General features: G+C 36.9%; 1 protein-coding gene across 1 annotated transcript in view; it reads left to right on the forward strand.

Annotated features, from left to right (window-relative positions):
- Positions 1-12,148: 12,148 nt before the first annotated feature.
- CD86 (CD86 molecule) overlaps positions 12,149-12,568 on the forward strand; it is a 66,366-nt gene continuing 65,946 nt past the window's right edge. The window contains exon 1 of the mRNA XM_059162814.1: positions 12,149-12,281. Coding sequence (XP_059018797.1) covers positions 12,268-12,281 — 14 coding nt within the window. The 5' untranslated portion in view covers positions 12,149-12,267. The remainder of the gene's footprint in view (positions 12,282-12,568) is intronic.

Raw genomic sequence — 12,568 nt, forward strand, 5'->3', positions numbered from 1 at the left:
CTTAACGACTGAACCACCCGGGTGCCCCTTGTAACATTTTATTTAAAAAAGAAAAAAATACTTGAAACCAATATGCTAAGAATGTAAAATCGTTAAATTTCATATGCTTGTCTCTATCTTTGGCATATTTTGTAACTAAAAATGCTTTTAAGACAAAAAGGAGCAAGCACTGGGTGCAGGATCAGACCATATGTATTTGTGCTATGACATTTCCAGTGACATCCTGTGTGACTTTCAGTAAGTTACTTATGGCCGAGAATGTTTTTATCAAATGGAAAACTGAGTGAAATAACCTCTTTGGTCCTTCCCACTTCTAGTATTCTACAAAGGTGAAAAGGATACAGATTAGTAAGATGTACCTTGACTGGACAGAGGAATACAGAACTAATGCATCTCTAAGGGCAACCTTCCTCAGAGAATGGGCTCTACCCATTCTTTTTTTTTTTTTAAAGATTTTATTTATTTATTTGACAGACAGAGATCACAAGTAGGTAGAGAGGCAGGCAGAGAGAGAGAGGAGGAAGCAGGCTTTCTGCAGAGCAGACAGCCCGATGTGGGGCTCAGATCCTAGGACACTGGGATTCTGACCTGAGCGGAAGGCAGAGGCTTTAACCCACTGAGCCACACAGGCGCCCCAAGGGCTCTACCCATTCTAAGCAGAGGTGTAGACTCCATGTTCTGCCAAAGCCATGCATGGGACCAAGGTACTTTAATTGCACTTTTCACGCAAGGCCTAAGAATATGGTGTTCCCAATATTTTATAATAAGGAGAAAAACTAGGGACAAATGGGGGCTGCTTTCCTGAGGCTGGAGACAAAGAGAAGAGGCCCAAGTCCTCATACTAATAAAGATAGGCAGCCTGGAGTTTTGCTACCACCAGAGGGATTTTTTTTCTTTCTCTAGTGTTGTTGTTTTTTTTTTTTTTTTTCATCTTGTGGCAAGGCCCAATTTGTTGTTTAGACTCAGAGCTTCTCTGAGATGATGAGCTCAGTCCATACACATCTCAGTAAATTTCAGTAGGGGTTAGAATATCCAGTTCTTTCCAGCCCACTCCAGAGAATCTGATTCTATTTGTCTATGGGGAGACCCAGGAAGCAGTATTTTTTCAAAAGTTCCCAGGTGGTTGTAATGTACAGCCAGAGCTGAGAACCTAGTTGAAGGGTGAGCTGGATGAGAGAATGCCCCACATCTTTGTTAGCAAATGGGGTATTTCCCAGGGTAGTCCCTAAACAGAACACTTTCCAACATATTTCTTGGTCTCAGCTTATCTTTGATAATTCTGCTTTGCCACCACCTTGAATGACTGAATTGGAGAGTAGCTACTTCAAATACCAAGGTCCTGAGATATGTAATTTTTCCCTTTTTAGGTTTCTTCACCAGAGCAGTAGCACATACTCATGGTAACTTCAGGTGGGAGTGAATCTCAGGACATTACCACCAAGCAGTTGTATAACTCTAAACAAATAACAGTCTTTCTAAGCCTCAGTTTCTTTATTTGTAACACAAGGGCATTAGGCTAGATCAGTGGTTTTTACACAGTGTTCTAAAAAGCACTTGCAGTCTGTCGAGTACCTAAGGGGTTGCCTCTGCAAGTGAGGTTGGTTTGAAAAATCACTGGATTGGGGCACCTGGGTGGCTCAGTGGGTTAAAGCCTCTGCCTTCAGCTCAGGTCATAATCCCAGGTTCCTGGGATCGAGCCCCGCATCGGGCTCTCTGCTCCGTGGAAAGCCTGCTTCATCCTCTCTCTCTCTGCCTGCCTCTCCGCCTACTTGTGATATCTCTCTCTGTCAAATAAATAAATAAAATCTTAAAAAAAAATCACTGGATTAACTGAGCCAGAAGGATTTCTCCACAACCAACATCTGACAATTCTAAATTCTATAGGAATAGATTTATGCCACCACCAAATTCTAACATAACCGGAGATCATATTTAGCAATCTGGTCTAGAGCAGATATTACAAACTGGCTACTTGCAGACCAAATTCAACACAGACATGTGTTTTTACCTGAAGAATACTTTCTTTCTTTGGCATCTTTTTAAAAATTTTCCAAAGTTGAAGTATAAGACAGTTCTGAAATCTGCACAAATCAGACGTGTATGGCTCCATGAACTATAACAACATAAACATATCTTTGCCATTACCACTCTGGGCAAGTTATAGATCAGAAATGAAATAGTAATTTCAGAGGCATTTCCTTATAATCCCTCTTAATCCTTTCCTCCCTTCTCCTCCCTAAAGGTAACCACAATCTTGACTTCTTATAGTATAGATTGGTTTTGCCTTTTTTTAACATTTATATAAAGAAAATAATGTAGTACACATTTTTGAAGTTTGTCTCTTTTGCTCAATATTAGTATTAGCAAGATTCGCCTGTGGTTTTGCATGTAAGTTTGTTAATTTTTATATATGAATAATATAATGTTAGAATATAGCACAATTTATCTATCAGTTGTATTGTTTGATATGCATTTTGTTTCTACTATTTGGCTGTTCTGAATAATGATGCTATAAACATTGTTGTAAATGTTTGGAGAGCCATACAATCGCCCATTTTTGCTTCTGTAAAATTATTTGGTCATGGGGTATGTGTGGTGATTTTAATGTACATCCCCAAATTCTCTTACCCTCCTCTCTTCAAAAGGGGGGAGCTTAAATCCATGACCCTCAGGTATAGGCTGGGCTTAGTGACTCGCTTCTAATGAACAGCAGAAGTGACGGTGTATTACCTCCAAGACTGGGTCATAATAGGCATTACAGCTTCTTCCTTGTTCAGTCTGGGGGAAGAGCTGCAATATCATGAAGACACTAAGGCAATCCTATGGAGAAGTCCACATGGTGAGGAACTAAGGCTTCCTGCTGATAGTCGTATGACTGAACGATCTTGGGAGGAAATTTTCTAGCTATAGTCAAGTCTTCAGAAGAGCTAACATTTTGACTGTAAGCTCATGAGAGACCCTGAGCCAAAATCCACAAAACTAAGCTACTGTCAAATTCCTGACCCACAGAAAGAGAGAGAATATATGTTTGTGATTTTAAGCCACTAAAACAATATTGCTTTATGCAGTAATAGATTTTCAGTATAGTAAGCATATGTTCAAACTTAGGTTTTTCCCAATTTATATACATACTGCTAATGTATGAAAGTGTTAATGTTCCACATCCTTGGCTATATATGGGATCAACAGTCTTCAATTATAGCTCTACTGGTGGGTCTGTGATGGTATTGTATTGTAGTTTAATTTGCATTTCCCCGATGACTAATGAAGTTGAGCACTTTTTCATATGTTTAACTGCCTTCAGGACTTTGGGATATTCTTTTTTGTCTTTGGTGGAATCTTTTGCTTATTTTTTTCTATCCAGTTTTCTGTTATTTTCTTGATTTACAGGAGTTTCTTATTGTAGTCTGGATATGGTCCTTTCTGTGATTATACAGGTTAAAAATATCTTCTCCCAATTTGTGAGTTGTCTTTTGCTCTCTAAATGATATTTTTTGATGAGCAGATATTTTTAATATTTATTTTCAACAAGCTTAACTTATCAATATATTTTTTTAATGTCTTTAAAATTTTAGTGTCTTATTTAAGAAATACAGGCCTTTCTTAGGGTCATGAAGATATTCTCCTCTGTCATCTCCAAGGAGCATTATATTTTGCTTTTTACATTTAGATTTAAAATACACACAGAACTGACATATGAAGTAGGGAGTTAAGTTCCATTTCTCTCTCTCTCTCTCTCATTTTTCTTTTTTAAAGCAGGCTCCACACCCAGCATGGGGCTTGAACTCATGACCCTGAGATCAAGAGTCACATGTTCTACTGACTGAGCCAGCCAGGTAGCCCTCCATTTTTTCTCATACTGATATCCAATTGACCAAGACTAATTACTGAAAATTAATTCCTGTGTTTGCTTGGGCAGCATGAATACTATAAAAGGAAAGTAAGGCGGGGGGGAGAGAAAGAAAGAAAGAAAATTAATTCCTTTCCCTTCTGTTCAACAATGTCAGCTTTTCCAAAAGTGAAGTGTATACATTTGTCTATGTTATTCTGGACTCTCTATTTTCTTTCATTGAGCTTTCTATTTGTTTGACTACCCTTGTGTCAATACTACATTCTTTTAATTGTAACCTCCTAACAGGTCTTCATACTTACTAGAGCAAGTCCTTTCACTTCACTTTCCTCTCTAAGAATGACTTGACTACTCTTAGTCCTTTACATGTCCATACACATCTTAGAATCAGCTTGCTAATTTACACAAAAACCTTCTAGGATCTTAATTGGGATTGAGTTACATCAATAGATCAGTTTGATAGGAATTGCCATTTTTATATTTTTGAGCTTTCTGATTTATGAACTTAGTGTATGCCTCCATTTGTTTTTAAATTCTTTAATTTCTCAAAAAAAATTTTTTTAGTTTTTTTGGATAGAAATATCATACATCTTTATGATGTTTATTTGTAGGTATTGATATAATTTGCTGATAAATTATATCAATTTTAAAATCATTTAAAAATTATATTTCCTATTGTTTATGGCTGGTTTATAGAGATTCAGTTAATTTTGTATATTGATCTTGTATTCAGCAAACTGGTGTGTTTGGTTATTTTGGTTGAGTCCCAGAAATTGTATGAAATATATGAAAAAAATATAGATATTACCTCTGGTTTCACCTCGGAAGTTTAGAGAGCTATGAAGAGAGCTGTTCCCACCCTTACAACAAGAAAATGCTGGACAAACTGCAAAACTAACAGATTCTTGAATCCTTAGGAGAATTGCTATCACAGGGCAAAAATATAACCCAAAATTGGGGAGAGACAACTCCTTTATAGAAAAACAAAATCAGAGTATTTGATTATCAGTAACAAGAATAACTGGAAAACTGTAATCAATTTCTAAAGGTTGAGTGTGGGCCAGTGTGATACAGTGAAGCAAGCCCTTCTTGAAGGGTTTTTCTGTGAGACCCTCACCAGGAGCACTGAAGAAAATTGAAGAAAACTCTGAGGACATTTTCCTTACAGGGATGGCTGGATGATGGGGACTAGAAATCATTGCCATAACTTGGCTCAAACCCAGCTCTATGTCTTTTATGAAACAAAAGGCTCAATCTGCAGGGATAATGGAAACAAAAACTGTATCCTTAGGGCACTGGTTGATGCCCATTGCCACTAGGGGGTGAGGTGAGGGGGTGGGGTAGGGAACAGGAGAATAAATGTTTAACCCTGGGATTAAGTCAAGGATAGGTTCTGGCCCAGCACTATGTCCAGTGAAAGGCAAGAACACCAGTGATGGCAAGAACACAGGTTCACAATGTCTTATGAAAACTGAAGCAATTAGAACATCGGAGAACTAAGTCTTTCCTAACTCTTCTCCCCATAACCACTCTAATAAACATTAAGTAAAACTAAGAATGGAATACAGCTAGAAGAGCTTCAAAAAACAGATTATTTTGGGCAAGCAATTTAAAGGGAAGACTCAGAGGAAAGCAGAAAGATGAAGCCAAGTGTAGAGCAGACATTGAAAGAAACACTCTGACAAACAGCCCACACAAGGTATCTCTAGAGAAATTTGAAAGCCTGTGGTACACTGAGGTTAACACTGAACTTCCAGCCCAACTCAACTCCAGACAAATTTAACACCAATCCCCGAATCACTAAGAGCCTAGCAAAAGGAAAGACAGGCTTATCTCTGAGCATAAAGCATGTATACCTCAGTATCTATAATCTTATTTAACACATCTGGCTTTGAACAAAAAGTGACGAGGCTATTTTAGTTTGCTCAAGCTATCATAACAAAATACCACAGACCGGGTAATTTAAACAGCAGAAATGTATTTCCCAGCATTCTGAAGGCTGACAAGTCCAAGATCAGGGTGCTAGCATAGCTGGGTTCTGGTAAGAATTCTTTGTGGGTTTTAGATAAGTGCCTTCTGAAGGTATGTTCAGATGGTGGAGACAGAAAAAGGACAAAGTTCCCAGTATCTCCTCTTATATGAACACTAATCCCATCATGAAATCCCCAACCCAATGACCTCATCTAAACCTAATTACCTGTCAAAGGCCTCATCTCCAAATACCATCACACTCAGAGAGCCTCAACATATGAATTTGGGGGAGGAACAATTCAATCTATAGCAGAGGAATACAAAATGGCAAGAAAAATCAAAATCTGCAGAGACAAAATAATCATCAGAACCAGACTCAAGGCACCTAGGTGGCTCAGTCAGTTAAGCATCTGCCTTCAACTCAGGTCATGATCCCAGGGTCCTGGGATCAAGTCCTACATGGGTCTCCCTGTTCGGCAGGGAGACTGCTTCTCCCTCTGCCCTTCCCCCTACTTGTGCTTGCTCTCTGTCAAACAAGTAAATAAAAACCTTTTTTTTTTTAATATAATTTTTTATTTTTTATAAACATATATTTTTATCCCCAGGGGTACAGGTCTGTGAATCACCAGGTTTACACACTTCACAGCACTCACCAAAGCACATACCCTCCCCAATGTCCATAATCCCACCCCCTTCTCCCAAACCCCCTCCCCCCAGCAACCCTCAGTTTGTTTTGTGAAATTAAGAGTCACTTATGGTTTGTCTCCCTCCCAATCCCATCTTCTTTCATTTATTCTTCTCATACCCACTATAAAAACCTTTTTTAAAAAAACCTAAAAAAAAAACCAGACACAAATATGACATATGTTGAAACTATCTTACAGGACAACATGCAGGATCAGACAGATAATTTTAGCAGAGAAATGTAAACTATAAACAAAAAAGAGTCAAATGGAGATGCTAGAAATAAAAAAAAAGTAGTAATAGAGATGGAAAATGCCTTAAACAGACCCATAAGTAGACCACACAGCAAATAAATAATGCAACCTGAAAATAGGTCAATAAAAATCATATAAACTGATAAGCAAGAGGAAAAAACTAGAATGGGGGGAAAATAAACAGAACAGAGCAGCCGAGACCTGAAGGAAAATATCGAACATTATAATATACATGTAATTAGAATCTCAGAAAGATCAGAGAATAAGTATGGGATAGAAGAAATATTTGAAGAAATAATGACTATGAATTTTCTAAAATTAATGCCATACCTCAAACCACAGATCTAAGAAGCTCAGAAAACAACATGAAGGATAAATACCAAAAACAAAACAAGAGAAACTGAAGCAAACCCCATTCTTAGACATATTGTATTGTATTAGTTTCCTAAGGCTACCATAACAAAATATTATAGACTGGGTGTCTATAACAACCAAAATTTATTTCTCAAAGTTCTGAATGCTGTGAGTTCAAGATTCAGGTGCTGGCAGTGTTAGTTTTTTCTGAGGCATCTCCTTTTGGCTTTCCTAAACCCCTCGCCGTAACCACTCTAATAAACTGTATGCTGTTTGCTGTACCTTCACATCGATCGTCCCTCTGTCTGTGGATGTCACCCATGGTGTCTTATTTTGTATCCCAACTTCCTTTTCTTATAAGGATACCAGTCAGATTGGATTAGGAGCCACCATATTGGCCTCCTTTTTACTTAATCACCCCTTTAAAGACCATATCTCCAAATATGGTCTCATTTTGAGGTACTTGGTGTTAGGACTTCAACATTTGAATTTTGGAGGGACACAATTCAGTCTATACCAAAATCAAACCGCTGGAAACCAAAACCAAAGGAAAATCTTGAAAATACACAGAGGGGGAAAAAAAAATCTGCTGAAGAAAAAGGATAAGAATGACAGTGGACTTTTTATCCCAGAAACTATGCAAGTAAGAAGACAGTGGAATAACATATTTAAAGTGCTAAAAGAAAAATTATAATAGGCTTTGAAATTGGGAAGAATGACGCTTCCATCTTTGTTTTTCTTTCTCAAGATGGCTTTGACTATTCAGCCTTTTGTGGTTCCAAACAAATTTTAAGATTTCAGTGAGAACTGGCATCTTTATATTATTCTTGATCTTAGGGAAAAAGCTTTAAGCTTTTTACTGTTGAGCATGATATTAGCTATGGGCTTGTTGTAGATGGTCTTTATTATGTTGAGGTACATTTATTCTATACCAATTTGTCAAGAGTTTGGTTTTTTTTTAATCAATAAAGGGTGTTAAATTTTGTCAAATGCTTTTTCTGAATTTCTATTAAGATGATTATAGGATATTTACCCTTCATTCTGTTAATGTGGTATATCATGCTTATTGATTTGCATATGTTGTATCATCCTCAAAACCCAGGGGTAAATTCCACCTGTTCATTGTGTATGGTCTTTTTAATGTACTACTGAAGTCAGTTTGCTAGTATTTTGTTAAGAGTTTTTGCATCTGTGTTCGTTAGGAGTAACAGTCTGTCATTTTCTTTTTTATTATAGTGCCCTTACCTAGCTTTGTAATGAGAGAGTAAAGCTGGCCTTGTAAAGTGAGTTTGGCATTGTTCCCCACTCTTCAATTTTTTGGAAGAGTTTAAGGAGGATTGGCATTATTCCTTTTTAAATGTTTGGTAGAATTCACCTGTGGAGCCATCAGGTCCTGGGCATTTTCTTGGTTGTAGTTTTTGATTACTGCTTCCATCTCCTTAGTCATTACTGGTCTCTTCGGATTTTCTGTTCTTCGTGATTCAGTTTTGGTAGGCTATATGTTTCTAGGATTTTAATCCACTTCTTCTAAGTTATCCAATTTGTTGCTGTATATATTTTTTGACAATTCTATTTATTCTTTTAAAAAAATATTTTATTTGTTTATTTGACAGAGTGCTACAGAGAGAGCACAAGTAAGCAGAATGGCAGGGAGAGGGGGAGAGAGAGAAGCAGGCTCTCTGCTGAGTAGGGAGCCCAATGTGGGGCTTGATTCCAGGACTCTGGAATCATGACCCGAGCCGAAGGCAGCTGCTTAACCAACTGAGCCACCCGGGCGCCCCTATTTATTAATTTTTAATTGAAGGACTGTTGACACACAATGTTACTTTAGTTTCAGGTGTACAACATAGTGATTTGAGAAGTTTATATGTTACTCTATGCTTACCAGAAGTATAGCTACCAACTGTCACCATACAACACTGTAATAATACCATTAAATATGTTCCTTACCCTGTACCTTTTATTTCTGTGAATTATTCATTCCATAACTAGAGGCCTGTATCTTCTACTCTCCTTTACCCATTTTACCTAATCCTCCACTACCCTCTCATCTGGAAACTATCAATTTTTTCTCTGTATTTATGGGCCTGTTTCTGCTTTTTGTTTGTTTATTCATTTGTTTTATTTTTTAGATTCTGCCTATAAGTGAAAGCATATGTTATTCATCTTTCTAGTCTGACTTATTTCACTTAGCATAATACCTGCTAGGCCTATTCATGTTACATGTCACAAATCAGAAGATCTCATCTTTTTTAATGGCTGAGTAATATTCTACTGGGCATATATTTTGTATTTTTTTTTAGTCCATTCACCTATGGATGGACACTTGGGTTGGTTCCATATCTTGGCTATAATAAATAATGCTGCAATAAACATAGGGAAGCAAGTATCTTTTCAAATTAATATTTTCCTTTTTTAAAAATAAATACCCAGTAGCAGAATTACTGGATTATATAGTATTTCTATTTTTAATTTTTTGACGGACCTCCATACTGGTTTCCACAAGGGCCACACCAATTTACATTCCTGCCAATAGTACACAGGAGTTCTTTTTCTCTACATCCTCGCCAACACTTTTTATTTCTTGTCTTTTTGATTCTAATCATTCTGACAGATGGAAGGTGGTATCTCATTGTGGTTTTGATTTGCATTCCCTTGATGATTAGTGATATTGAGCTCCTTTTCATGTGCCTATCTTTTTTTTTTTTTTTTAAGATTTTTATTTATTTATTTGACAGAGAGAGATCACAAGTAGGCAGAGAGGCAGGCAGAGAGAAGGAGGAAGCAGGCTCCCTGCTGAGCAGAGAGCCCCATGTGGGACTCGATCCCAGGGCCCTGAGATCATGACCTGAGCCGAAGGCAGCGGCTTAACCCACTGAGCCACCCAGGCGCCCCTCATGTGCCTATCTTATGGACACACAATTGTTTATCATATTCTCTTAACCATCTTTTGTATTTCTGTGGTATCATTGTAATGTCTTCTCTTTCATTTATAGTTTTATTGATTTGAGTCTTTTCTCCTTTGTTCTTAATCTAGTTAAAGGTTTGTCTATCTTGTTAAAGGTTTGTCTTTTTAAAGCCAACTATTAGGGTGCCTGGGTGGCTCAGTGGATAAACCACTTCCTGCTCCACAGGGGGTCTCTCTTTTCCTCTTTCCCTCCCTCTGCTGATGCGTGCTCTCTCATTCTCTTGCTCTCTCCCTCTCTCTCTGAAATAAATAAATAAAATCTTAAAAAGAAAAAACCCAACTATTAGTTTTGATGATCTTTTCTATTGTCTTTGTAGTCTCTATTTCATTTATTTCTGCTTTAATTTTTATTATTTCCTTCCTTCTGCTAACTTTTGGGTTAGTTTGTTCTTTTTCTAGGCTCTTGCAGTGCAAAGTTAAATTGTTTATTTGAGATCTTACTATTTTCTCAATGTAGGCACTTACTTTTATGAACTTCCCTGTTAGAACTGCTTTTGCTACATCCCGCAAGTTTTCATAATTTTTGTTTTCATTTTTGTCTGCCTCAAGATTTTTTTTTTTATTTTCCTTTTGATTTCTTTAATTCATTGGTCACTTCACTTTAATTTTTTGTTAATTTTTTTTATTTCTTCAAAGAACCAACTTTGGGTTTCATTGATTTTCTCTATTGTTTTTCTATTCTGTATTTCAGTTATCTCTGTTTCAAGTTTTACAGTTTCCTTCCTTCTGGTATCTTTGTGTTTAGTTTCTTCTTTTTCTAGTTCCTTAAGTTATAAAGTTAAGTTGTTGATTTGAGATCTTTCCTTCTTCTTCTTTTTTTTTTTTTTTTTTTTTTGAGATCTTTCTTCATTTTTAAAACAAGTGTTTACATCTATAAATTTCCACTTTGGCATTTGCTTTCACTGTGCCCTTTTTTCTCCTCCTCCATTTTTCTCCTTTTTGCAGCCAGGAAATCAAGACAATAGCTTCTATATCCTTATACTTTCAACCTTAATTCATTTCTTACTATTCTAAAACATATCTTCAAGTAATTTATTTAGGAAGGTTATCTTTGTAGTGGTATTTTTCTTATTCTGTCTGCTTGGTAATGTATTTCTATTGACCTTCCCTTCATACTTAATTGGCATCTTCTCTAGGTAAAGAATCCTACCTCAAAACTCTATTGATAAAAAAAACCCAAAAAAACAAAAAAACAACTCTACTGATATTGTTCTGTGCCTTTTTGATATTAGGGCTGAGTATGAGGTCAAGATGGTTTTTTCTTTCTCTGTAGTCATCCAGCTTTTTTGTTTTGCTTTTAGCTTTCAATGTCTTTGTAATTTAAAATGCTCACAATGATTTATCTGGAGGAAAATCCATTTTCTTAAAGTTTTTTCAACAATCTGAATCCTTTAAATTCCTTCATAGTGTTCCTTTCAGTTCATATTCATCAAGAAATTTCTTTTCTTCTGAAAATAGTTTCTGCTTGATGAATTTTATGTTTCTCTCTCAAGTGCATCTCTTAATATTAGGATATGCTCTTTTTTTTTTTTTTTTTTCCCCAGGCCTCTATTTCAGGAAACTTCTCTTGGACCAATTTAATCTTTGCTTCAAGTAAAAATGAAATAATAAAAGCAGTAGTTTTTGTTTGCCTTCCTTAGTTGTGCAGCTCTCACAAGACTTTGCCACCAAAGTTCAGTGAGATCTCTATCATCTCTGTGGTGGAAATCAGTAGGAAGAGGCTACTCATCCCAACCCACATCCATAATAAATCATACTTTTTATTGTCTTACTAAAACTGTAGAATATTCTTTATTTTATTTATAAATACAGAGATTTTCTTTCTTTTTAATTATTTTATTTTCTAGATTTTTTGAGGGAATTTCAAGAGGGGGAATTTTAGTCAGTCTCATCTTAATGTCAGGTCTGGAACTCAAGCCACTGAATTATGTTTAGAAATATATTTAGATGTAGGTCAGTGAATTCAAATGCAAGGAAATGGTTAAATTTCTTCCACAAGTATTGGCAAAATCTGTAGAAAAAAAGAGGAACAGCCTTTATTAAAGAAAGTTACAGGATATACAGTCATCGGGAGGAAGGCTTTCACAGGCGTGGAGGGGGTTGCTCCTCCTTCCACTGTAGCACAGACTAGGACAGACAGAGAAGAATCATTCCCAGACCTTAGCGCAACAGCTGACACAGCTAAGATGTATCTCAGATGGTGAGTGAGCATTCTTATTATTCTTTGACGGGCAATTTAGAGTTAAGTTACCTCAGGGGTGCCTGGGTGGCTCAGTCAGTTAAGCATCCGCCTTGGGCTCCCATCATGATCCTGGAGTCCAGGGATTCAGCCCCAAATCGAGCCCCACATCTGTCTCCCTATTCGGCGGGCAGTCTACTTCTCCCTCTGCCTCTCACTTCACTCTTGGTGCTCTCTCTCAAAAAATATAATCTTAAAAACAAAAAGGAGTTAAGTTACCTCAGCAGCAGGCTGAGGTTGAGGATGGT

This window comes from Mustela lutreola, chromosome 2 (assembly GCF_030435805.1).
Source record: "Mustela lutreola isolate mMusLut2 chromosome 2, mMusLut2.pri, whole genome shotgun sequence".
Lineage (NCBI taxonomy): Eukaryota > Metazoa > Chordata > Mammalia > Carnivora > Mustelidae > Mustela > Mustela lutreola.